Source organism: Rhincodon typus, chromosome 34 (genome assembly GCF_021869965.1).
Source record: "Rhincodon typus isolate 14 chromosome 34, sRhiTyp1.1, whole genome shotgun sequence".
Taxonomy (NCBI): Eukaryota; Metazoa; Chordata; class Chondrichthyes; order Orectolobiformes; family Rhincodontidae; genus Rhincodon; species Rhincodon typus.
In genome coordinates, this window is record NC_063365.1 from 1,866,082 (window position 1) to 1,893,777 (window position 27,696).

General features: G+C 41.0%; 1 protein-coding gene and 1 non-coding gene across 4 annotated transcripts in view; both read left to right on the top strand.

Annotated features, from left to right (window-relative positions):
- Positions 1-27,696, top strand: part of LOC109928191 (serine/threonine-protein phosphatase 2B catalytic subunit beta isoform) — a 71,953-nt gene that overhangs the window by 20,193 nt on the left and 24,064 nt on the right. For all 3 annotated transcript variants that reach the window (XM_048616258.1, XM_048616260.1, XM_048616259.1), the window contains 8 exons: positions 9,222-9,333; positions 11,053-11,198; positions 19,645-19,784; positions 19,885-19,962; positions 24,754-24,848; positions 25,349-25,474; positions 25,597-25,674; positions 27,326-27,407. In XM_048616258.1, the coding sequence (XP_048472215.1) occupies positions 9,222-9,333; positions 11,053-11,198; positions 19,645-19,784; positions 19,885-19,962; positions 24,754-24,848; positions 25,349-25,474; positions 25,597-25,674; positions 27,326-27,407 (857 nt within the window). The remainder of the gene's footprint in view (positions 1-9,221; positions 9,334-11,052; positions 11,199-19,644; positions 19,785-19,884; positions 19,963-24,753; positions 24,849-25,348; positions 25,475-25,596; positions 25,675-27,325; positions 27,408-27,696) is intronic.
- Positions 9,445-9,582, top strand: LOC125486888. Its single transcript, XR_007265506.1, has one exon. It is a non-coding gene; the product is annotated as a small nucleolar RNA SNORA84 (small nucleolar RNA).

Here is a 27,696-nt window from a genome sequence, read left to right on the forward strand (position 1 = left end):
TCATATTCTGCTTGGGAACCCTGCAGCCCAATGGTATCAATGTGGACTTCACAAGCTTTAAAATCTCCGCTCCCCCTACTGCTTCCCAAAACCACCCCAGCTTGTCCCTGCCTTCCTAACCTGTCCTTCCTCCCACCTATCCCCTCCTCCCACCTCAACGCCCACCCCGATCTCCTACCTACTAACCTCATCCCGCCCCCTTGACCTGTCCATCCTCCCTGGACTGACCTATCTCCGCCCTAACTCCCCACCTACACTCACCTTTACTGGCTCCATCCCCGCCTCTTTGACCTGTCTGTCTCCTCTCCACCTATCTTCTCCTCTATCCATCTTTTATCTGCCTCCCTATTTATTTCAGAACCCCCTTCCCCTCCCCCATTTCTGAAGAAGGGTCTAGGCCCGAAACGTCAGCCTTCCTGCTCCTCTGATGCTGCTTGGCTTGCTGTGTTCATCCAGCTGTACATCTTGTCATCTCTGTTAATAAAGTGTTTGGATTTTCACTTTTGAATTAGACAACATACCAGTTTCTTTTGTTCCCTTTCCAAAGCAAGTGCTTTTTAAGTTATGGGGTCACATTCAATATTATCAGATATTGATGACTGTTAAACCACACAGGCTTCGATCTGCAGTTCAGCATAAAATGTTTAGCTGCATTGAAAGATACTGTACTGCTGGAACTGAGATAAAACTGAATGTGACATTAAATCGAAAGACCATGTTCTGTTTCTGATCTTTGTCCAGCTGGCAGGTGGGTTCATACATTTATTCTTTCTGATCATGGGTTAGGGTTATTGCTACTAATTGCTCATGCCTCTCATTGATCTGCGTGTTGAGCAAAGTGAGTAAAGAAAGATTGCCCCCTAATCCTGCAGCAGCAAGTAGTCTGCAGTCAAAGCACTTTCGTGAGCAGTAACTAATTGTTCAAGTAAGCATAGTATTACATTTAAGTACTTTGCTCCAGCAAAATTGGAGAAATGCCAGAAAAGTGGCACTGATAGCCTGTGAATATGCAGTTTTTGTTTTCAGTTTTAGTAAAGCGGGTATGCAACTGTAGTGTTATTTGGGCTTTCTTCTGGAAAAGGCTAAAGCACTTCAGTGAACCACCAATACTATTTATTTTTAAATCATGTTTTTGCTGCTGTTTAGAGGCTGCTGATAGTAGTATTAAATCTTTTTTCATGTTTGAATCTTAACTATGCCTTTTCCCATTTGAAATTTTCAGTTGCTGTTGGCTTTGAGTAAGTTACATAACCTGGCTGGCAGATTTCAGTAATAAATGCAGAAACGGCATGGGCTGGATGTTGTGGTCAGGGGCAAAGGAACAATGTCTGCAGTTGATGCCCATGGCTGTCCAGAGATTTTATACAGGCTTTTAAGTGACTACTGATGGTATATGATAAGCAGTTTTAACACAGCAGCCTGCATGAGGGATTTGTGATTAGAGCAAGCAACATCCTGGCTCTTCCAACAATCAAATTGAAGAATCCCCATTGAGAGATGGTGACTAAATGAGGAAGTGTAAATTAAAATAATTGTAAAATTGTACTCAGCAAAGTAAAGAGGGAAAGAAGTTGGGATCAATAGAGACAAAAAATAAAAATCTGTTGTGTCCCGTACTTAAATTCTTACAAAATGAGGCTTCACATTCATAAAATGTAGTTTTCCATGCCAAAGAAGTTAGATTGTGTTTGAAACTTCACTTATATCTCTTGCGCCAGTCCTAACTTTTTCTTGTGTATTTAGTGGATGCATTTTCATGCTGGTTCTCTGAGCAAAGTACAGTTTTAGGGCACTCTGAGGAAGAGCAAAGTAAAAGCAAGAAAATGCAGGTGCCAGAGATCTGAAATAAAATCTGAGAAAATGTGGAGAAACTCCAGGTCAGGTAGCATCTGTGGAGAGAGAAACAGTTAATGTTTCAGATCAATGTCTTTTCAGTAGAATTAGGAAATATTTCAGATTTAATAAGTTTTAAGCAAGGCATCGGTGAGACAAGAACAAAAAGATCTGTGGGGTGGAAAGCAGAATAGTTTAATGGCAGATAAAAACCGAAAGAACTGTGGATGCTGTAAATCAGGAACAAAAACCGAAGTTGCTGGAAAAGCTCAGCAGGTCTGGCAGCATCTGTGATGAAAAAAATCAGTTAACGTTTTGGGTCTGGTGACCCTTCCTCAGAACAGTTTGATGGTACAAGGCAAAAGGGAGTAGAGATGAGGCAAGAAAAGAAACCAAAGATGAGCTAAGAACAGGTGTGTTCTCTGAAAGGGAAAAGAAGAGAATCACCAATACGTACAAAGAAAAGAAAATTGGAGACATTCTGAAATTCTCCATATTGAATCCAAAAGGCTGCCAATTGTGTAAATGAAATGTGAGGTGGTGCTTCTCAAGCGTATTGATCCTCACTGAAACAGTAAAGGACCAACAGCACAAGAGTAAGGTGGAAAATTAACATGACAGGTCAAGGGAAACTGGGTTGTGTTTCTGATCTGAATAAAGAGTCCCCAAATTGGTTACCCAATTTTTGTTTTGCCTCCCCAGTGTAGAGGAGACCACACCTGAGTTGTGAATGCAGTGGACTACATTAAAAGAAAGAGACTCTAGTCTCTGCCTTACATATAATGAGCGTTTGGGGCCTTGTACATTGAAGAGAGAGGAGGTAAAAAGGGCAGGTGTTACATTTCAATTTTCGTGGGAATGTACCAAGGAAATGGAGGGACATTAGAGTGATTTGAAGTGCAGACCCGGGTATTGTGGAAGACTGCTCCCTTTGGAATGCTGAAAGGAGAGAGAAGGGGGGGATTAAGTTTAGTGGCAGAAATTTCTGCAAGTAAATAATGCTGAGATGGAAGATGAGGATGAAGGGAGCCCTTTCATGGTTCTCGGAAAGAAGAGAAACTGTGAGAGCAGAAGGCATTGCCAACTATGATTGGGGAATTCTTGGTTGAGAGTAAAGGCATTTCAGGAGTGCTGTATGGAGCTCGCATCAGTGGAACAGATGTGTTGGAGACAGATGAACTAGGAGAATCCTTTATAGGATCCAGGGAATGAAGAAATGTAGTTGAGGTAGCTGTGGAAGTTAATAGGCTTATAATGAATATTAGTTTCTACACAATTGCCAGAAATGGCAGGAGTCGAGCAAGGGTGCAGTCGGAGGTGGACAATAAGAAATTGAGAAAACATGGAAATTCCAGTTCAGGGGCAGAATCAGACTTGGCACTAATACTATCATCAATGTACCATGAAGAGTTGTGAAGGAGTCTGGGTAGCTTTGGAAATGTGAATGTTCCACATAATCCCATAAAAGTGCAGCCACAGCTAGAGTCCATATAGGTACACCTGGCAGCACTTTTTATATGGATAATAGATTTTTAGATTTGTGTTTATGTACTCACGTTAAATACATCCACACTGGTGAAAAGTAGTAACACCATGTTGTTTTTCCCATAAATTGCAAAAATTAACTGTCACTCTATATTGTGTAACTACTTGGTGGTACAGAGCTTAAAATTGTGAAAAGAATTTTTTTCCGGCATGATAATGGCTACCCTAATGAAAACATTACTCATTGTATGTTGTGTATTTTGTGAAAAAGCCTATGTCAACCACTTCCTGATCCTGAATAGTGCCCAGTTTACCCTGGAAGGGGATGATATCTCAAATGTGAATAACAGGCGAAGGTAGCAGTCTCAAGCTGCTACGTGGCAGTAAACTGACAAGTGGTTTTCTTCACTAACGGCAAGCTGCTGTAAAGCCAAAGAGACATTTTCCCTAACCATACAAATGAGTAATGGGATAAGAGTTTCACTGCCAACTTGATGCCAAGTATATGGGTTATACATCCCAGTGACTGTTGGACTGTAACAAACAGCATGTTCTGCTCACTAGTTGTAGAGGGTAGCATGTTGATCATGTTCAACCAGCCTGTCGTGGCAAGCCTGCAGACAATCTATCCATCAATTGATGTGATTCTGGATTGGACACGTCAACAATTATACTGGAAACCAATTTAAGACTATCAGCATAGTTCACTGTGTGATTAATTTGCCCATGGTAGATGCTATAGGATTTGTTTAATGTAAGCTGAAAGATTCATACATTACACCTTTTTCTGTTGGGAAGCAAAAAGCAGTCTGCGAGACTGCTTATTTTTAATGCATTCACTTGACAACCAATAGAGTTGGTCTGAGAACTAAGATTGGCAGTTAACTGTTCTTGTTGCATCTTTATGCCATCGATGATCCAATCGATTAGCATTGTCTTTCAAGCTGTATAAATTGGTATCCATTTCTTGTGATCTCCTAATGAATGCAGGTAGAAAAGCTTGACTTGTCTCCTTTTTAGCAATGTTTACGTTCTTTGTGTAGACAAGCGGATCAGGAGAGCTAATTTGTCTGTCACATACATACACACTTTTTCAGCTTTTGAGAAGGAGGGGTAGCTTCTACAGATGAGGGATGTCAATATGTGCTCAAATCCTGAGGTTTCTGGCCCGCATTTGATGAGTATATAGTTCTGCAGGGTTGTGCTATGAACAGTTAGCCTCATCCTGTTCTCAGTCAGTGCTGTCACAAGTACTCCTGCTAGCAGAGCACAATGCATAATGTTCAACAATGGGAACCCTTTGGCTATCTTGATCCTGGCTCTAGCGCTGGTTATAAAGCTCTGACCACACCCTTAAAGAAATCACTAATTTACTAAATGAATTGAATGTTGCCTTTTTGGGACACTTTCCCGGATCAAACAGCGTCTTTGCCCTCATGCACTTGTTGAGGCACGGTTTGAAGAAGTAGTCCTATATATGTTTTAGTTGCGTTATTCTCTCTTCTCTGTTTAGTCTCACTGCCACAATTAATAAGGGCAAAGTCCCTCAAACAATTTTACTTCAACTCATGTTTTTAGCCTAACAGCAGATTTCCTCTGATTCCCTTTTCACAATTTGGAGGTTGTGAAATGCTCTTTTTTTTTTTAAAGTCCTTTTTATAATCATTGAGCTCCAACTATATTCTGTATTCCTCCCTGATCGACATTAGCACATGTTCCCTGTTATACCAGTGTTGCTACTCCCTCTGTTAGCTTATTTTTTCCATACTTTCTCCATTCCATCTGAATAGATTCTTGGCCAGAATTTGTTTTCCTTTCTCATCTAGTTTAGAGCCAGATTTTGATTTAAGTCTAGATCTTCCTGTAATGTAGAAATAGGAGTCAGCTATTGAGGTAATTAGATAGTTCCTCTCTTTAATGGGATAATAACTAATCTGTGATATAATATGTCATATCTTTTATGCTATAAAACTTAATGTTAGCAATCTCAAAATTAAAATTAATACAGCTGACATTACTTGCTGTTTGTGAAAGATAGTAAAATATTTGCTTCTACTTTTCCCAATTTAGTTGATTTTTACTTTTTTAAGCACTGCATTTTTAGTGACTTTTGTACTCCCTGTCTTCTCTTCAGTATTTTCCTGTTCGTATATCATCCATCTGTTTTATTCCTCATAGCCCCTTGGCTAAATTGTTTCTGCATGAAAATTATCCCTAGTTATTTCATTCTTATCTATTAGCTGTTCCTGGTTGATTTCATCTTTCCAGGCCTTATCCATTCTAATCTAATACCTTATGACTTTCATTTTTAAGCATGTTGCTATTTGCATTATCCCTGCCCTGATGCAGCTGTCCTTGCAGAAACGAACCCATCTGTCCTAGGATTAATGCATTAGCATTAATGCCTAACAGTGAGCTCCTCTGTCATTGCTTATTAGCCAAGCATTAATTTACCTTTCTGTTCTCGAACATGGATGGACATGTAAATCAGGTATTACCACCTGTGAAGTCCTGATCTGCCTGTATGCTAATCTACAGTCATCTTTTTCAGGACTTTCAGATGTCTTTGCTTATTGTCCTTTGCCATAGGCCACAACTGTTGATTGCTGTATTTCTTCTGAGATAATCATCTCCAGTTTGTACAAAATTAGTATATCTAACAGAAAACTAGAAAATTGCTCTGGATTCTGAAGAGGAGGCGATGGCCTAGTGGTACTATTGCTGGACTGTTAAATCTGGGGAGCTGGGTTAGAATCCTGCTGTGGCAGATGGTGGAATTTGAATTCAATAAAAGGAAATCTGGAATTAAGAGTCCAATTATGACCATGAATCCTTGGGGAAAGCCAAAAGCTTTTTATTTCTTTCTTTGGGGGGCACGTTGGAACAGTGGTTAGCACTGCTGCCTCACACCGCCAGGGACCCGGGTTCAATTCCACCCTCGGGCGACTGCCTGTGCGTAGTTTGCACATTCTCCCCGTGTCTGCGTGGGTTTCCTCCGGGTCCTCCGGTTTCCTCCCACAGTCCAAAGACGTGCAGGCTATGTGGATTGGTCATGCTAAATTGCCGGTAGTATTCAGGGATTTGAACATTAGGTGGGTTATAGGGGGATGGGTTTGGGGTGGGTGCTCTGATGGTCAGTGTGGACTTGTTGGGCCAAAGGATCTGTTTCCACACTGTAGGGATTCTATAACCTATGATTCCATGATTCTACTAGACAGACACTTAAGTATCAACTGACCTGTAGGTACAGAAATTTAAGTTTGAGAGGTAGAATCCTGAGGATGGTTATGCCAGCTGTCTGCCATTCCTAGAGTCAGTCATACAGCACAGCAATATACTCTTCAGCCCAATCAGTCCATGCCAACCATAATCCCAAATTAAAGTAGTCCCACCTGCCTGTGCTCAGCCCATATCCCTCCAGACATTTCTTATTCACGTACCTGTCCAAATATCTTTTAAATGTTGTAACTGTACCTGTATCCACCACTTCCTCTGGAAGTTCATTCCACACATGAATTAATGTGTTAAAAAGGAAAAAAAAATGCTCTGTGTGTCTTTTAGTAATCTTTCTCCTCTCCCCTTTTTACAGAAAAAGCAAAAAACCTCCTAGTCTTGAAAATCCACACCCTGGGGGAAAGACACCTGCTATTCACCTTATTCACACCCCTTATGATTTTATAAACCTCTAAGGTCACCCATCAGTCTCCTACACTTGTGGAAAAATGTTCCAATCTATCCAGCCTCTACTTAACTCAGACCCTCCATTCCTGGCAACATCCTGGTAAATCATCTTCTGAGCGCTCTCCACCTTAATAATATCCTCCCTATAATGGGGTGACCAGAAAAGGCCTCACCAACGTACTGTCCTTACAAGCCTGGATGACCTTTGAGTAGGATCTACACTGTTTGCTCAGTTTTCCACACTCAACACTGCTAACCACATCTGCCCTTAAATATTTATGCTTGCATTTTTGTTTTATTACACCTTAACAGTATCCACTGGTATTGGTGGCACACTCGTCTTAGGAGAAACCATTCTGGAATCATAGTACTGAAAGAGGCCATCCAGCCCTTTGTTTGAAACAGCTGCCCCTTAGACAAACTTCCCTGCTAATTTTCCTTTTCACTTGTATGTCTGTTTGCCTTTTGAAAATTGCTACTGAATCATCTTCTGCCAAGAGAGATAGCAAGAACTGCAGATGCTGGAGTCAGAGTCAACACTGTGTGGGACTGGAGGAACACTGCACGTCAGGCTCCATCAGAGGAGCAGGAGAGTAGACGTTTCAGGTCAGGACCCTTCATCAGAGCCGAAACATTGACCTACCTGCTCCTGTGATGCTGCCTGACCTGCTGTGTTTCTCCAGCCCCACACGGTGTTGATTCATCTTCCATCACCCTTTCTAGGAATTGGATCCTAGAATATTATCAATCCTGAGGAGCTGCCAAAGAAGAAGAATAATTTGATGCATTTAATAATAAATTCATGTCTCAGTACTGGTTATTTTGCTGTTTATCTTAATTCAGTTTTTTTGGTCAACTGGCAGCAACAGTTTCTCCATATTTGGGGCGACACGGTGGCTCGGTGGTTAGCACTGCTGCCTCACAGCACCAGGAACCCAGGTTCAATTCCACCCTCGGGCAATTGTCTTGTTGAGTTTGCACGTTCTCCCCGTGTCTGCATGGGTTTCCTCCTGGTGCTACGGTTTCCTCCCGGTGCTCCGGTTTCCTCCCATAGTCCAAAGATGTGCAGGCTAGGTGGATTGACCATGCTAAGTTGCCCATGGTGTTCAGGGATGTATAAATTAGGTGGGTTATAGGGGGATGGGTCTGGGTGGGATGCTCTGAGGGTTGATGTGGACTTGTTGGGCCGATGGGCCTTGTGCTGTATCTGTGTTGGGAGTATTTAATGCAGGAGTTCCCAAAAAGCAATGCAATTGCAAAATCCAGTGCAACATTTTTCACACACCGGTAATGCAGCCTTAAAAACATTTTGTTCTGTGGATCCAGGAGGATTTTCCAGACTTTTTGTTTTAGTCATTCATGGGACGTGGATGAAATTGGCTGGACCAGCATTTACTGCCTATACCAAATGCCATGAACTAATGCAGTCCTTTTATAGATGTGCATAATGTTGTCCAGAAGTAAGCTCAAGGATTTTGACCCAGTGACAATGAAGGAAGGACAAGATGGTTCCAAGGCTGGATGTAGTGTAGCTTGGAGGGGTTCTTGCAGGTGGTGGTGTTTCCATATATTTTATGACAGTGGCTTCCTAGGGGGTAAAGGTCTCATGGTTGAAGGGTGCTGTCAAACAAGCCTTCATAAGTTACGACATTACATCTTTTGGGTGGTGCACGCTACCAGTGTACATTGGTGCTGAAGGGAGTAATCATTGAAGATTTGTAGGTGGAGTGGCAATCAAACTTGCTGGTTTGTTCTAATGGTGTGAAGCTGCTTGAATGTTGTTAGAACTGTGCCCATCCAGCAAATGGAGAGTTTTCTGATAAACTTCTGTCTACTACCTTCAAGGCCGAAGTCAGAGATGAGTTGTTTGCTGCAGAATTCCTCGCCTCTGACCTGTTCTTCCAAACCATTTTACCCACTGAACACCTGCCTCCACCCCCTCAATCCTGGGGTTTCACCACTTTGTGGAGTGATTCATGCTGGCATCGATGACTTGAAGATGAGGGAATGTTAAGTCTTTCCCATTGTCTAGCAATAATGTCCATTCACCAGTGTTTAAAACAAAGTTGGACAAAAATCACCCGTCAAGGTGTAGAATGCAAATCTGAAGTATTGAAATTAAACTATTGCGTGTTGTAACTCCTGAGTTAACCTTTCCATTGGTTTGAGGCAAGCTGTTGTATATGTTAACCTGAATCCTAATTAGATGTTTTTCTTTACAGTGTGTACTCTACTTGTGGGCTCTTAAAATTCTGTACCCAAATACGTTGTTCCTTTTGCGCGGGAATCATGAATGCCGACACCTCACGGAATATTTCACCTTTAAACAAGAATGTAAGTAACTGTTGACTTCTGTTGCACTGTTTGAGGTTAAGTCCATGACTTGTATTCTGTAGCTGTACAGAATTCTGGAGGTTTGGTGACTAGACCCTAATTCTAGGGTTGGCCCTGTGGTTACTGTAGACTGGGAGGACTGTACAGTTCTGCAGTTAAGAAGAATGGGCAAACAGTAACACTGTGATATTTGCATAGAGTCTGAAATGGTTAATCTTCAGTCTCCATAGCCCGGTCACAGAAACAGTGAATTGAATAATTGAGGTTATTTTTCATGGAGTTGCCTTTAACTTTAATGGGGAAGGTTTTTTCCATATGGTTGGTAACAAGTGTACTGGATAGCTCTTTGATACTTGTGCATCCAAAATCAAATTTTTCAGAGTCACCTTTTAGTCTAGTCTTTGTGACACTGTGGAGCAGTTGTTGGTGATTGGCCCTCAAGGTAAATCGTTCATAGTCATGGAGATTTCCTCATGAGATGGTAAAATTATTTTTTGCAACAGGCCTTAGTGTTCTTGCTGAGCTGCTTTGCAGCAGTGAGTGCCCATTTCACAATGGCAAGACCTTGGTTTTAATTCCAGCCTGTTCTGAGTTTAATCTGTTATGGTAGCAATGATGCTTGGCTTCTGCACCCAAGCTGGTGGGTGATGAAATCTGCCAGATTCTCAGTCCTGGAACGTTTGAATACTAGGTGAGGATAACATCGAGCATGGCTGTTGGGTGCCTTGCAATTGTGTGTCTGGCTCACTCCCACTGCCCATTTCCTACATGGGAAGTATTTTTTATTCAGTGGAGAGTGATTAGAGCCTGGGTAAATGTAGAAACACAAAATAGGAGTGGGAGTAGGCCATTCAGCCTTTTGAGCATGCTCCACAGCTCAGTGATCAGGGGTGGTCATCCAATTCAGTAGAACAAAGAACAATACAGCAGGAACAGGCCCTTTGGCCCTCCAAGCCTGTGCTGCCACATTTTACCCTTCCATACTAAGAACTATCTTCACTTACAGGATCAGTATCCCTCCATTCCCTACCTATGCATGTGTTCGTCCAAGTGCTTCTTGAACGCTGCTATTGTGTACCCAGCTCCTGCTCTCTCCCTGTACTCTTTAATCCCTTTAGACTTCGCGACTGTGTTTAAACTCCTCGAAAGCATTCAATGTTTTGACCTCAACTGCTTTCTATGGCAGAGAATTTCACAGACTTACCACTCTGGGTGAAAACATTTTCTCACATCTCCGCCCTAAATGGCTTACCCCAATCCTTAGATTGTGACCCTTGGTTCTGGACTTCCTGGTCATTGAGAATATCTGTCTACGTTTACCCTGTCTAGTCCTGTTAGAATGTTGTATATTTTTATAAGATCGCCCTTCTTTCTTCAAGCTGCAGTGAATATAGCCCTAACTGACCAAGCAACTTGGATCATATGGGAGTTATCAGTCCAACAAATGAACATCATGAGAAAGGGGAAATAGGAAGAGAAGCATGAACTGTTGTCTGGTCAAGAGGTTATAATAGTAACAAGCTCTGTGCAGTTGAAGGTCTCTACTTGGGAACCCTATGGATAAACGTTACAAAAGATGATTTCCTATTGGGGGGGGAAGAGGAATGTCAGTAAATGTTACCAATGGGATGTAGATAAATATAAATATTTAATTGCAGTAGCTATTTAATAGGCACAAATGCAAGACCAGATTATTAATCCCTCCTTTTGTTTAAATAGGTAAAATCAAGTATTCCGAAAGAGTGTATGATGCTTGTATGGATGCTTTTGACTGCCTTCCTCTTGCTGCACTTCTAAACCAGCAGTTTCTTTGTGTTCATGGAGGACTTTCTCCAGAAATTCATAGTTTAGAAGATATTAGAAAAGTAAGTATTTCATGCTTTGATCATGTCCATAATGTAAATGGCTGTTGCAGTAGCAGCACTTCAGGAGAATATGAGGAGAAATTATCTTTTAAAAAGTCACATTCAAGAGCTTTTGTTAATTTTGATCACTGTTTTGATCTTTTCCATGGACTTTGGGTGATAACTAAAGTGCAAAAATAAGTTCTTTATCATTTGTTCAACATTTACGTGTGAATGGTTTACTGTTTCCATCCCACAGGGGTAACAGCTCTTTGGAAATTCCTCTTCAGGAAATTTGTTCCAGTGCAGCCCATTGAGTAACAGCTAATCAGTGTTTGTTTGTTTGTTGATCCTTTCCCCTCACTCTGTTATAGATTTGACTTGTTTCCATAATGAGACCATAAAATGTAGGAGCTGTACTGATAATCTTCAACTCCACTTTCAGCTTTATCCCCATAACCCTTGATTCCCTTATTGATTAAATAACCTATTTACCTCCGCCTCGAGCAAACTGACCCAGCCTTCTCAGCCGTCTTGGAAAAAAGAATTGCACAGGTTCACTACCTTCTGAGAGAGGAAATTCCTCCCCATCTCTCTATAAAATAGGGAATCTCTTAGATTAAGATTATGCCCTTTGGTCCTAGACTGTTCCACAAGTCAAAACAACTCTGCATCTACACTGTCAATTCCTCACCCCGCCCTCACCTCTCATTCTTTGAACTCCAGTGAGTACAGGTCCAAGCTACTCAGCCTCTCCTTATATCCCTTTGTATCTGGGATCAACCAAGTGAACTTTCTCTGAATTGTCTGCAATGCCAGTGTATCTTTTGTTACATAAGCTACCAAAATTGTTCGGAGTATTCCAGGTGTAGTGTCTTGTATAATTTTAACTTTTCTATTTTTACACTCCATTTCTTTGAAATAAAGGCCAACATTCCATTTACCTGAAAACAAAAACTGCTGGAGATGACAGCAGGTCAGGCAACATCCATGGAGAGAAAGCAAGCTAATGTTTAGAGTGTAGATGACTCTTCTTCATTTGCCTTCCCTATTACCTGCCAGACATGTGTGCTATACTTTTGATTCATGCACAACGGCCCGCAAGCGAGCAAAAGCAGAAAATGCTGCAAAAGCTCAGCAGCTCTGACAGCACATGTGGAGAAAAAAAAGTTTACCTTTTGGGTTCGATAGGGCTCAGCTTCCCTGTGTGCTGCACTTTTCAGCAGGCTTTCTCCATTTGAATGATATTCATCCCCAGTTTTTTTCCTTCCAAAGTGCATCATCATTAATTTTCCTACATATGCTATCTACCATTTTTTTGCAAATCTTTTAACCTTTCCAAATGCCTCTGTCAACTCTGTTATCCTCATGACTTGCTCTCCCACCTATTTTTGTCATCTGTTTCCCATGACTGAAGCGATTTGTGGCTTTTTATTTTGTTGTGCCCGTGACTTTAGTAACTGAAATAAGAATTCCTGCTTTCCCTAGGACGTGGGGGAAATTGACTAGCTCCTTTCTTAGGCACCAGTTTCCTCCTCCATGCTCTTAAATAAGCTTGTGCTGGAGACCCCCATCCTCTTAAACTCATGCCCAAATCTTTTTTCACCTTTACCTCAAGTTCCACGAATATGCTCTTTCCATCCACCTAAATGCTCAATTTTCCCACTTGAATCAAGTTCCCACCCTCCCATATTTGACCATGGCCACTACACTTGCACTTTTGAGTACAAGTGTAGTGCAATCTTCCCTCCTGTAATCAAAACTGCTTTACTATTCCTTTATCTTTGTCTACCTCTATGGACATAACTGCTACGCTCTCATTATCCTCTGCTCCAATCTTGCCAATACATTTTCGATAATGATATCTATCCCTGCTGTCACGCCCCACACTACATTCCTTCAAGAGTTTACTGTTTCTGAATGATACTCTACATAGCAGCTCACCACCATCTTCTCAAGAGCAACTCGGGATGGGTAATAAATACTGGCCAACCAATGATGCCCATGTCCCATGAGTGAATAACAAATAAAGCACCGATATCCACTTTGCAGTTGCCAGGTGGCTTGTGGTTCATGGTTGTGTTTCCTGCAGCCTGCTTGTCATACCGCTACTGCTTACTGCCCCTCATCCTTGCCCTTTGTCCCCTGACCACCTCGCTCCACCTCTTTCTCACTCCCTCTCTTAGATAAAGTTAACAAAAGGCAATTACAAGAGTATGAAGACGCGTTGTCTAAAAAGGATTAGATTAGAAAGGAAACTGATGAAGCATTGGCTAACATTTATGCTCTACAGAATGGTGCATGATTTGTGGCTAACTAATGAAATTAAGTGTGGTATCAAAGTGAAAGAAATGGTATACAATCCTGCAAAAATTAGTGGTAGGCAACAAGTTTTGGAAAACTTGAACTCACAAAGGGACAGATGGAAATATGAGAGAAAAATAGTTTGGAATATAAAAACAGGCAGTAAAGCTTCTACAAAACTCTTAAAAAGAAGAACTGAAGTGACCATTGGTCCCTTAAAGAGTGAAACTGGAATTAATGGAAAAAGGACTGTTGGAGACTTTCAACAAGTGTTTTGTATCCATCTTTCATAGAATGCATGAAAAGCACAAGTATAGAAATATAGAAAATACGTGCAGGAGTAGGCCATTCAGCCCTTCAAGCCTGCATCACCATTCAATATGATCATGGCTGGTCATGCAATCTCAGTATCCCATTCCTGCCCTTCCCCATACCCCTTGAATATATCTAATGAACTGGCCCCAACAGCTTCATGAGGGAGAGAATTACACAGGATCACAACTGAGTGAAGAGATTCTTCCTCATCTCAGTCCTGAATGGTTTACCCTTTATTCTTAGACCGTGACCCTTTGTTCTGAACTTCCCAACATCTGGAACATTCTTCCCACATCTAGCCTGTCCAGCCCATCAGGATTTTGTGTTTCTGAGATACCCCTTCGTTCTTCTAAATACAAGCCGAGTTGATCCAGTTTTCCCTCTGTCAGTCCTGCCATTCCAGGAATCAGTCTGATGAACCTTCGCTGGACTCCATCAATCGCAAGAATGTCCTTCCTCAGACTAGGAGACCAAACCTGCACACAGTATTCAAGGTGTGGCCTCGCCAAGGCCCTGTATAACTGCAGCAAGACATCCTTACTCTGATACCCTCAACGTCTCGCTATGAAGGAGATCATGCCATTAGCTTTCCTCACTGCCTGCTGCACCCACATGCCAACCTTTAGTGACTGTTCCAACATGACACCCAAATCTCGTTACACCTCATCTTTTCCTAAACTGCCACCATTCAGATAATAATCTGCCTTCCTGTTTTTGTGACCAAATTGGATAACCTCACATTTATCGACATTATATTGCATTTGTCAAGTATTTGCCTACTCAGCCAGTCTGTCATGCTGCAGCCTCTTAGCACACACTTCTCCTCACAGCACACACTGCCACCCAGCTTCGTCTCCTCTGCAAATTTAAAGATGTAGCATTCAGTTCCTTTGTCCAAATTGTTAATGCATATTGTGAATAGCTGAGGTCCCAGCACTGAACCCTGCAGCACCCCACTTGTCACTGCCTACTACTCTGAAAAGGACCCATTTATTCCAACTCTCTGCTTCCTGTTTGCCAACCAGTTCTCAATTCATTGCCTCTAATATCATGAGCTTTTAATTTTCGTTACTAATCTCTTGTGTGGAACCTTGTCAAAAGGCTTTTGACAGTCCAGATACCGAACATCTACTGATTCACCCGTCTACTCTACTGGTCACATCCTCAAAAAATTCCAGGTGATTTGTCAAGCATGATTTCCCTTTAGTGAATCCATGCGGACTAGAACCGATTCTGTCCCCATTTTCCAAATGCTCAGTTATTACATCCTTAAAGATTGATTCCAGCATTTTCCCCACCACTGATGTCGGGCTAACTGGCCTATAATTCCTCATTTTCTCTCTCCCTCCTCTCTTAAAGGATGGAGTTACATCAGCTACCCTCCAGTCCATTGGAACTCTTCCAGAGTCTACAGAATGCTGGAAAGCGATCACCAATGCATCTGTTAGTTCTAGGGCCACTTCCTTAAGTACTCTGGGATACAGAACATCAGGCCCAGGGGACTTATCGGGTTTTAATCCCATCATTTTCCCATTTCCCGACTAATGAGGATTTCCTTCAGTTCCTCCTTCACACTTGATCCTCTGTTCCCTAGCATTTCCTGAAGATTATTTGTGTTCTTCTTAGTGAAGACAGATCCAAAGTATTTGTTCAACTGGTCTGCCATCTCTTTGTCCATTATTAATTCACCTGATTCTAACTGGAAGGGACCTATATTTGTATTCACCAGTCTTTTTCTCTTCACATATCTGTAGAAGCTTTTGCAGTCAGTTTTGTTTTCTGCAAGCTCGCTTTCAAATTCTGTTTTCCCTTTCTGAATTAAACCCTTTGTCGTCCTCTTGCTGAATTTTAAATTTCTCCCAGTACTTGGGTTTGCTGTTTTTTCTGGCCAATTTACCTGCATCTTCTTTGGCTTTAACACTGTTCCTGATTTCCCTTGTTAGCCATGGTTGAACCTCCTTCCCTGTTTTACTCTTACGCCAGACAGGGATGTACAATTGTTGAAGTTCATCCATGTTTTCTTTAAATGTCTGACATTGCCTATCCATTGTCAATCTCTTAATTATCCTTGGCCAGTTTATCCTAGCATGCCTCATACCATTTCTTCAAGCTCAGGACCCTAGCTTCAGATTTAATTGTGTTTCTCTCCTCCTACTGAAGAATTCTACTGTATTATGGTTACTCCCAAAGGATCTCTCACTACAGTGTTGCTAGGTAATCCTCTCTCGTTAGACCGTACCCAGTCTAGGATGGCTTGCTCTCCAGTTGCTTCCTCGACATCCCAGTCGAGGAGACCATCTCTCATATATTCCAGGAAATCCTCCTCCACTGCATTGATGCCATTTTGGTTAGTCCAATCAATATGTAGATTGAAGTCCTCCGTAATAACTGCTATACCCTTACTGTATGCATCTCTGATTTCCTGTTTGATGCAGTCCCTAACGTAACTACTGTTCAGTCTGTACACAACTCCCACTAATGTTGTCTTCCCCTTCGTGTTCCACAGCTGCACCCGTACTGATTCCGCATCGTCCAGGATAATGTCCTCCCATACTATTGGGTTAATCACTCCTTAACCAGCAATGCTACCCCGCCTTCCTTTCCTTTCTATCTATCTGTCTGTCCTGAGAGTTGAATATCCCTGCATGTTGTGTTCCCATCCTTGGTCACCCTGGAGCCAGGTCTCTGATCCCAATTACATCATATCCATTCATACCTGTTTGCGAGTTATTTCATCCACATTATTACAAATGCTTCTCGCATTGAGACACAGCCTTCAGACTTTTTGACGTTTATTGCCCTTTTTAGAATCATTGTGAAATGTGGTCCTTTTTGATTTTTGTCTTTGGTTTCTCTGAATGGGAGCTCAACATGCAGGGATATTCAATTTTCAGGAAAGGGAGGTGGGGTAGCATTGCTGGTTAAGGAGGCAATTAACCCACTTTCACTTTTCCCCTTACTGTCCTTTGTTTCTGTCCCCATTTTACTTTTTTCTAACTTCCTGGATTAGTTTCCATCCCCCTGCCATATAAGCTTAAACTCTCCCCAACGGAACTAGCAAACACCACCCCCGCCCCAGGACATTGGTTCCTGTCCTGCCCAAGTGCAGATTGTATGGTTTGTATTGGTCCCACCACCCCCAGAACCGATTCCAATGTTCCAGGAATTTGAATCCTCCCTCTTGCACCATCCTTCAAGCCATGTATTCATCTTAGCTGTCCTGCCATTCGTACTGTGGCTAGTACATGATACTTGTAGTAATCTCGAGATTACTGCCTTTGAGGTCCTACTTTTTACTTTAACTCCTCCCTAAATTCAGCTTGTAGGACCTCATCTGATTTTTGGTTTTTTAACCTATATTGTCGGTGCTTATATGCTGGTTGTTCACCGCCTACAATCAGTACCATCACCACCACCCCTGCCCGGCGCGCGCACGCTGCTGCCACCTTCCCCTGGTGAACCATCTCCCCCAGCAGTGTTCCAACCGGTATACCGATTTTGGAGGGAGATGACTGCAAGGAACCTCTGCACTGCTTCCTACTCTTTGTGTGTCTGCTGGTCACCCATTCCCTTTCTTCCTCAGTAATTTTTATCTGCGGTAGAAGATCGAGAAGCAAAAGGAAGCGAGGAACTGAAAACCGTTACTAACAGTCGAGAAGAAAATAGGAATACTAATGGAATGAAAGGCTGACAAGCCATCAGGTCCCAGTGACCTCCATAATGGTGTCTTAAAAGAAGTTACAGCAGGGATAGTAATGCATTGATTGTAATCATCCAGAATGTCCTTGATTTTTGAAAGGACCTAGCAGAGTGAAAAACTAAAAATATATCACCACTTTTCAATAAAGCGGGGATGCAAAATAATACTTTTGTAGACTAATAAACCATCTTGTAAATGGGGAAAATGCTGAAATCTATGAAATGAAGGGCATTTATAAAATCATCATACATTAAGGCAGTCAATGGTTTCATGAAAGGGAAAACTTGTTTGACAAAATTATTAGAGTTCTTTGAGAGTGTAATAAGGTCAAACATGGCGAATAAAGGGGAGCTAGTAGATATTTCATGTTTGGATTTCACTATTGGTCTGATAATATGCTACGTAATAGGATAATGCAGAAGGTAAGGGCTTACGGTGTAGTGTCCTTTATTAGCATGGCTATAAGATTGACTAGCTAGCAGAAAACAATGCTGGGATAAATGGGTCATTTTCAGGTTGGCAAACTCTAATAAGTGAAATGCTGCAGGGATTAACGCTTGGCCTCAACTGTTTGTGATCTAAATTAATAACCTAGATGATGAGGCTGGCTTTTGAAACCATTTTTACAGATATCCTGATACATAGGAAACACATTGTGTGGAGGATGCAATGAGGCTGTTAGGTAATTGAGCAGACATTTGGCAGTGGAGTTTAATATGAAAAAATGAGAAGTTGTCTACTTTGGCAGCAAGAATTGAAAAACTAACTATTATTTAAATAGAGAGGGAGACTACAGAATTCTGTGGTGCAAAGGGATCGATGTGTCTTGTATGTGAACCAAAAAAGGTCACCATGTAGGTTACAACTAGTAATTAGGAAGACAAATGGAATGATGACCTTTATTGCAAAGGGAGGGAGTATAGGGAAGTCTTGCTACAACTGTACTGGGTAGTGGTGAGGTTGCACCTAGAGTAATCTGTTAAATTTTTATCTCCTCGAATAAGGATAAGGCTATTCTTGTCTTGGAGGCTCTTTGGAAAAACTTAACCAGGCAAATTCCTGGGATTAAGGGTTTGCTGAGAGAAAGTTTGTGCAGATTGGGGTTATAACTGTGAATGAAAGGTGGCCTTATTAAGCCTAAAAAAAATTGAGGTGGCCTGACAGGATAGATGTAGATGGATTCCCTCGAAAGGAAACATAGAAATAGGGATACAGTTACAAACTGAGATGAGAAGTTTCTTCAATTTAGAATAAGGTTTGAACCACCAATTGCCTTGAGAAAGCGGGTTATAATCATTTTGAATACTACAAATGGGCTGCTTGCATTCACTTTAACAATCATTGCACTGTTAACCACAGGCTTTCCCAGGCCTCGGGGGAACTGCAGGTTAAAGGAGACACCCTATAATCTGTCTGACTTCCCTTCCTCCCACAACTTTATTCATTCACGGGATGAGGGCGTCGCTGCTGCCAGCATTTATTGCCCATCCCTAATTGCCCAGAGGGCATTTAAGAGTCAACAACATTGCTGTGGGTCTGGAGTCACATGTAGCCCAGACCAGATGAGGATGGCAGATTTCCTTCCCTAAAGGACATTAGTGAACCAGCTAGGTTTTTCCAACAATCGACAATAGATTCATGGTCATCATTAGATTCTTAATTCCAGATATTTTGTTGAATTCAAATTCCACCCTTTGCCCTGGTGGGATTTGAACCAGAGTCCCCAGAACGTTATCTGGGCCTCTGGATTAACAACACCATTTGCTATCAATAATTCGAGTTCATGAGGTCCAGGATTCAGGCTAAGTAACGCTGAATTAAGCTGCTTTCGTTTTTGTGACAGAATATATGGCTTGATTGAAGTTAAATTGTAAACAAGATATTGTAAGCTGATCACCATAAGGACAATGTTCCCAGTCCCTTCACCCAACCACTAACTCCACTTTCTCAACTAGTCATATCTTTGCATGTAACGAAAGAGGTAACCTACATTTCCCATATAAGAGCTCTCCACAGGTCAAAATCCAACTCTGGTCAGTTTTGTAAAGCTGTCTCGCCTGGAAGTGACTGCTGTTTTATATCAGTTGAAGCAACTTTGTTTTATAAGTGATACTGACTCTCTTGTTTTTCTAACTTGTCTCCTTACAGTTAGATAGGTTTAAGGAGCCACCTGCATTTGGGCCAATGTGTGATTTGTTGTGGTCAGACCCTTCAGAGGATTTTGGAAACGAGAAAACACAAGAACACTTCAGTCATAATACAGTGCGAGGATGCTCCTACTTCTACAGGTGCAGTTTGTGGGCAGGTGCACGGCTTTGTCAATGTGCATTCAGTTTTAGTTTTCTGTCATTTTAAATGGATATTAATTGGACACCTTTTGTATTTCAGTTACTCAGCTGTTTGTGAATTTTTACAACACAATAATTTGCTATCAATAATTCGAGCTCATGAGGCCCAGGATGCAGGGTAAGTAACACTGAATTAAACCAGTATCATTGTCATGACAATATGGCTTGATTGAAGTGAAATTATAAACAAATTTCCAAAAGACAATGTGAAAACAAAAAGATCTTTGATTTTATGATTTGGATTGAAGCGTGATGGGCTCGAGTGTTGATATGTTGCCAGAGGCTCTAAACTGCTGGGGTGAATTACTCTATATACAGCCTACTCCATTCAGGTATTGGTTACAGCTGAGAGCATTAAATAGCGTGATATGGAGAAAAAGCCACCAGTCTGTGCCCATCAGCCCTCCCTAAAGAAAATAATCTGCATTTTGCCTCAATATCATTAGGCTAGAGAGTGGTTAAAATCTGTCCAGGTTAGCATTCCTGGTTGCTATCTGCTGGCTTTGGATATGAAATTGCATGACACATGAAATGAATTGTGGTGTTCCTTTTTAATAGAGGGATATTGTCCAAACACTGTGTGAAGACTCTGGTACTAAAATGTCCACCTTGATTTCAAAAATCAGTGGAGCTGTTTTCAAGTACTTGGATTGTTTAATTCTCAGGCTAAGCTCATTTTGCATTTAGGAACCTCTCTTTTCATAAGATTGCATTGATAAGTTAGTGGTGATTAGCTTGAAAATCCTGACCGAGTAATGAATAATGTAGGGGAAAAATAGCAGAATAACCATGATTTCTTGAGTTTTACTATATGCAGTGTTCACTCTTCAGTTGGCTTCCTGAGTCTGAGGTACCTAACTTGCTAGGATGTGGCCACCACTGATGTGGCAAACTTTTTTTTTGCCTATTGCTGATTGCCCTTGAACTGAGGGCAAGCACATGTAGCGCATGTGCGTTATTTGTAGGCCAGACTGGTTAAGGATAGCAGATTTCTTTCTCACGAGCATTAGTGAACCTGGTAGGATTTTTGCAAAAATATGATGGTCAACATTGAGACAAGCTTTCAATTCCTGATTAATTGAATTAAATTCCACCAACCATCGTGATGTGATTTGTATGCATGGCCCCAGAACATTAGCCTGGGCCTCTGCCTTACTTGATCAGTGGCATTATCTATACATCACCATCTCTTGCCAATTCAGTAAAGTTCAGTGATAGTCTAAATCCTTAACTTGCCACAAATTGGGATATGATGAACAGCTCCAAGTGGTAGCTCCTAACACCTTTTCTATTTACCTGACTAAAGTACTGAATAAATTATGATAGAAATAGTCAAAAATCATGTGGTTGCTGGATTCCAGACACATGAACCCAGCGAACTGTATGCAGTCATGTTACTGTAATACATCTCAATCTGTCAGCCTTGACTAAGTTTTGTTTAATATAGCATCTCTTAATTCAGCAATTAGTTTCGGGGATTATGTTGCACATAGTCTAATGTAGTTTGGATAGGAACAGATGTATGTTAAAAGACTTGGATGTCAGTGAAAGGTATGAAAGCTATACCAGGAAGTTGAGATACTGGGCTGTTCAGATTGGTGGATCATTACTGCTTCTGGATTATTTCTTCAATTTGCCCTTTACAATCCTTCCATTCCTGGCTGATCAGGAATATCTTCTGCTTTGGTTAACTGTTGCCTATCCTTTAAGAAGTTGTGTTCCTAAATTGCCCCAACTGCTGCATCTCTCTGAACTGTTTTTTCTTCCTGGCTTTTTAATGCTTTCCAATTCCTTTCCCTTTTCTTCTGTTAGTCGTTTAGTGTTTTTTTTGGTACCTAAACTATAGGTTTTATGGCTTGACCATCATCAAGTTCAGAATTCTTTACCTTCTAACTAATCTATCAAAAGATTGGTCTGACTTGCTTTGGCTGCAGAATCCTTGAAAGTTCACTACTATCTTCTGAGGTGAGGGAGGACACTTTACTATCTCAACTTGTCTAAAGACCATTAATGCTATGAATCAGAAATTGCTGTGAATTATTATTACAGATGTACCTTGAGCTTAAGTGGTCAGTGGGCTTTTGGTGAGAACACAGTGTGGAGCTGGAGGAACACAGCAGGCCAGGCAGCATCAGAAATTTCTGAAGAAGTGTCCCAACCCGAGGCGTCGGCTTTCCTGCTCCTGTGATGCTGCCTGGCCTGCTGTGTTCCTCCAGCTCCACACTGTGTTCTCTCTGACTCAGCATCTGCAGTTCTTACTATCTCTGAGTGGCCTTTTGGTGGTGTTGAGTGGGACCAGGGTAACTGATAGCTGCTTTTCTGCTTGTTGGCTCTGCAGCACTGGCTGTTATGGTGCCCCAGAGCCTAAGGACTGTCATCCTCCCACGTGTCTACTGTAACAAAGAGCTGTATGACCTGTCCAGGAAATGAATCTAAATTGTGTTTTCACGTTCTAAGTTTTGAAAGCTACTATGCTAAAAGTATGGTAATAGAACAAGAGAAATTAAACCTATGAAGCCAATTTTTTTTTATCAGTTGAGTTTGGAAGATTAACAGTTTGTTTATATTCTTCAAACCACAAAATTATTAAGTGACACGGATCTCTAAGGTTTTAGAGTAGATTTGTAGCTCGGGTTGTGGATGTTGTGGTTGGTTGACTCGCTGAGCTGGTTCGTTGTTCCGCAGACGTTTCATTACCTTGCTGGGTAACATCATCAGTGCAGCCTCCGATGAAGCGCTGTTGTGTTTTCCCGCCTGTTATTTAAACTTTGGTGTCCGTTGAGCTGGATTACCTCCCTTCCGGTTTTCCTTTGCAATGGAGTGTATATGGGGTCGAGCTCTGTGTTCCAGCTCAACGGATACCAGACTTTAAATAACAGGCGGGAAAACACAACGGCGCTTCATCAAAGGCTGCACTGATGATGTTACCCAGCGTAGTAGTGAAAAGTCTGCGGATCAACAAAGCAGCTCGGCGAGCCAACCAACCACAATAAGCAAGATGGAATTTTAACCTTGTCCTAGCTAATGACCTTAGTTTCATTACAGGAGTGTTAATGGACATTGGAGAATAAATTTGGTCAAACATTGTGAAGTAATTCATCACTGAAACAACATAACTGCAAACATGCTATAAAAATGTTAATAAGCTCTTGGGTCCCATTAACAGTTTGGTGTGAGCACATTGAAATAGAAGAAATGAATCACCTCAACAAATTCAAGGGGTTTTGGCGCATTTAGCAGACAGTGGTATAATTTCATTCTCATGGAGTTGGATATGACAACTGAATGTCTGATGCTGCAGCTCAGTAATCGACTATATTTTAAATGCCCCATTTTAGTCAATTGATTATGAACAGTTTCCTTCCTTTCATTTTACTGTCAATAATTCTTTTTATGATGTGCACCTGTGTAATACTGGGAACTCTTCAAAAATATTTGCTATCCAGGGATGCATAGTGTGCATTGTCCAACAATGAATGCAATTCTGGAGTCAATCATATCCGTAGCATATGCAAACACTTTACACAAAGCAAGTGACAACACTGTATAGGACAACTGATCAGTATTAACAGTGCAATGAGAAATTCTTTCAACTGATTTGACTCATAAAAAATTTAGTGCATTATGAAGTAAACATACAATTTTCTAAAAATTGAAGGCTGCCTTTACTGGCTCTGTGGGTTTATTCTGAAACTGAGCCCCAACAGATCAATAGTTTGGACCCTACTGTCTTGAGTTGAGTATTTCAGGTGTCTCACATCAATTATAAATACATGCTCTAATTATTTTGGGCTTATCCACCAAAGAAACAAAGTTGCCTCAAGTATTAACCTAAGTGTTTTCTAAACACAAAAAAATTTGTTTCAAACTTCCAAGGTCCCAGACTTCAAACAGGACATTCCATAATTCAAAGACAAGCAGAACTGAGCTGCTGTGCTTTGAGGCCCTGAATTGTCAAGAGAACAGCACAATTTTCCCATCCCTTGGAGTGAGGCCAGCAGCGAAATTGGAAAATAATGCATCAGGTCTCCTTGACGTGCACCTGTTTTCAGGCTATCTTGCCAAAACCCGGGTCAAATCGATAGCAGTTTGGTGATGCTGTCGGGATTTTCCTGATTGGATAGGTGTCCTATTATGGTTGAAACCTGTCTGGAGGCAGACTCCTGCTGCAAGGTGAAGGGAGCTGAATGTTCACAATTTGGAGCCATGGGGATCAGGTGGGTCACAGCCACAATTGCCAGCAATTCTGTGGAGGGCCCTAACCTGACAGTTGTCCATTTTTTATATTTTGACTTTGCTGAACTGTTCAGTGTGCTTCCATCTTGCGGTGCTCTCACAGACAACTGCCTGCACCAGTAAGAACCCGTTCCGTCTCTTGCCTTGCCTCACCTCGCCAAAAAATGTTTCACCTTAGAAAGTGCACCACTTCTTTGATTAGATGGTGAGTGTGGACGCAACCACTTAAGATGTTAGACCCCTGATGGGGCCATTGGTGAGCATCCTCAGTGTCTGCACACTAAGCACCTACTAATCCCAAAATGAAGGACTTGAGGCGTGCTTAATAATTTAGCCCAATATATTACTTTTATTCTCATTTCTTACCTCTGCCTTCCTAGAGGATTTTGTTCATCATGGTGCTTTTTGGGCTGCACAGACTCATTTAATTTGGTTTCTATACTAAAATTTATTATAATTTGACCAACCATGATCAAGATTCTCTGCATAATAAGTAAACAGTGTTTCAAAAATAGTTCATTATTATAAGAGACTTTGAGGTTTTGAATTGCACCACATAAATTTATTTCTGTTTGGTCACTAAGTTCTGATAATTGTGCAGCGATATTTTCATTACAAGTTTTATATTTATTATGTGGTTAATGAGGATTGCTTTCTATCTTTATTTGTACAGCTACAGAATGTATAGAAAAAGCCAAACCACTGGGTTTCCGTCATTAATTACAATCTTTTCTGCACCAAACTACTTAGACGTCTACAATAATAAAGGCAAGTTAACTGAATCTTATTTCATTAGCTTGCACCTTCTTTCAAAGAAAAATCTTTATTTTACTTGACATGCTGACAGACTGCTTCAAGTGGCATTTTCCAGGTCGTTGTCATCTGCACTAGTGACAGATTCTTGTTGTAAGGGGACACCATAATCAACTGCGCTTTCAATCTTGCTCTCACATCAGCTGATGTGCTGTATTGCTGGGGCAGTGAATGGTAATCAACATTTGGGGAAACCTGATTTTAATTTTCTTTTCCATGCATCTGAGCCATTGAGGCCAATGATAGTAACTTTGTAGACTTCCGTTGTGCGCATGAGCTAATTTGTCAATTGTTCAGCAAGCATTCAGTCAGTGTGCCTCTGTCTGGTACATTTTACAAACTGGATCCTCAGAGCAAATTCAGCGTTTCTTTTAGGCAGTTTACAAAAGTGCGTTTACTATTTGAAACAACTCTCTAGTGTTTAGCGCATCACTGAGAAACTCTTTTCATTTCAGCTGCTGTATTGAAGTATGAAAATAATGTGATGAATATTCGACAGTTCAACTGTTCTCCTCATCCCTACTGGCTGCCTAACTTCATGGATGTCTTTACGTGGTCGCTGCCATTTGTTGGAGAAAAAGGTATAGCTATTGAACACTCATTTTACTAAAGGTAAATTGAAAATACTAGCAAAGTAAAATTGTAACACATGGCACAGATGAAAGATAAAATCTAAATAAACAAATTTATTTCTGTTGTACAGTAACAGAGATGTTGGTTAATGTCCTCAATATCTGCTCTGATGATGAGCTTATGTCTGAAGGAGATGATGCTTTTGATGGTAAGTGAGCTTTATATTTTAAGTGTATGGGTTAATCCATTGATCAGTAGGTGTCGAAAGTATATAAGAACAAATTCTCAATGTTATTTATCTCAGACACTCTATTTCTGAGTCTTAGGGTTGTTGGAGACTTTAAGTAGTGCCTTGGAAGGTTGATTTGTTGGCATTGGTTTTGGTAAGGCAGCTTCACTAGTTCAGGCCTCCCAATCAAAGATTTCAGGAACCTTTTGTAAAACCTTCATCTCCAGCCTAAACACTGTAGTTCATCCTAAGCCTGGATATAGCAATGATCCTCTTGCAAAGAAAGCAGATATTTCATTGGCACATTAAGGGTTGAATTTAAACTATTAGCTTGAAGCCATGGGATAGATTACAGAGCTATGTATAAGTGGAAAAATGCCATGTAGAAAAATTGTTACAAAATGATTGAGTTTTTTGAAGAGGCAACCAAAAAGACTGAGGGCAAAGTATTATATGTTGTTTACGTGGATTTTAGTAAAGCCTATGACAAAATTCTGCATGGTTGACTAATTGGTAAAGTTAGATCACATAGGATTCAGGGAGATCTTGCCAATTATATACAAAATTGGCTTTATGGCAGGAGACAGGGTGTAGGGTCGATTTTCAGTCTGGAGTCCTGTGACTAGCGGTGTTCCACAGGGATGGATACTGGGGCCACTTTTGTCACTTATGTGAATGATTTGGATGAAAATTTAGGCCACATGGTTACTAAGTTTGTAGATGACACCAAAATTGGTGGTATAGAGAATATCGAAGAAGTTTGTCTAAGATTAGAGAGACTTTTTGATCAGTTAGGTCAGATGGGCTGAGGAGTGGCAGATGGATTTAATTTAGATAAATGAAAGGTATTGCCTTTTGTTAGAGCAAACAAGAGCAGGACTTTTCCAATTAATGATAGGTCCTCAGGCAATATTGTGGAACAGAGAGACCTAGGTGTTCAGATATATCATTCTTTGAAGTTTGGTTGACAGGGTGGTTAGAAACGTGTTTCGCATGCTTGCCTTCACTGTTTAGACTTTTGAGTAAAAGAGTTTGAGAGGTTATATTGAGGTTGTGCAGGATGTTGGTGAAGCCTCATCTGGAGTACGGCATGCGGTTTTGGTTGACCTGCTATAGGAAGGACATTATTAAATTGGAGACGGTTCAGGATGTTGCTGGGAGTAGAGGGCTTGAGATATAAAAATAGACTGGGACATTTTTCATTGGAGCGTAGGAGATAGAGGTGTGACCTTCTTGAGGTTTATAAAATCATGAGGGGCATAGATAGGGTGAATAGCAGTGGACTTTTCCCAAAGGTTGGGGGAGTTCATAACTAGGAGGCATATGTTTAAGGTGAGAGAAATATGATTTAAAAAGGCTGTGAGAGGCCACTTTTTTTTTAACACATCAGTTCATGTGTAAAGTGAATTGCCAGAGGAAGTGGTGGATGGAGATACAGTTACAACATTTAAAAGACATTTGGATAAGTACATGAATTGGAAAAGTTTGGAGGGATATGGGGCCAAACACAGGCAGGTGGGACTAGTTTGGATTGGGAACATGGTCGGCATGGACTACTTGGACTGAAGAGTCGGATTCCATGCTGTGCAACTCTAAACTTCACTACAAGTGTGGTTTATTTTTTAAATAGGTACAGCTGCCGCTCGGAAGGAGATCATTAGGAACAAGATTCGAGCAATTGGCAAAATGGCCAGAGTATTCTCAGTTCTCAGGTGAGAGTTCCTTTTGTTTTCTAGCTGTCCTTAGTGTAAGGATCAAATGTGACTTTCTATTTCAATAATGTCCTGTTAAGGTGTTCGTAAAAAGCTCTCTTTGAGCTAACCTTTGGTCATTAATCACTTGATATCTACTTATGTGGCTTAGTACCTCTAAATCTTCAGTGGTTCAAATTTGCTAATTATTTTGCAAATCCGTAGTTTCATTTGATTTATAAAATAGAAAATGTCTCAATGTTCCTATCTTGGTTTAATGACTAATTAGAGTGTAAGGTATGATATTGAA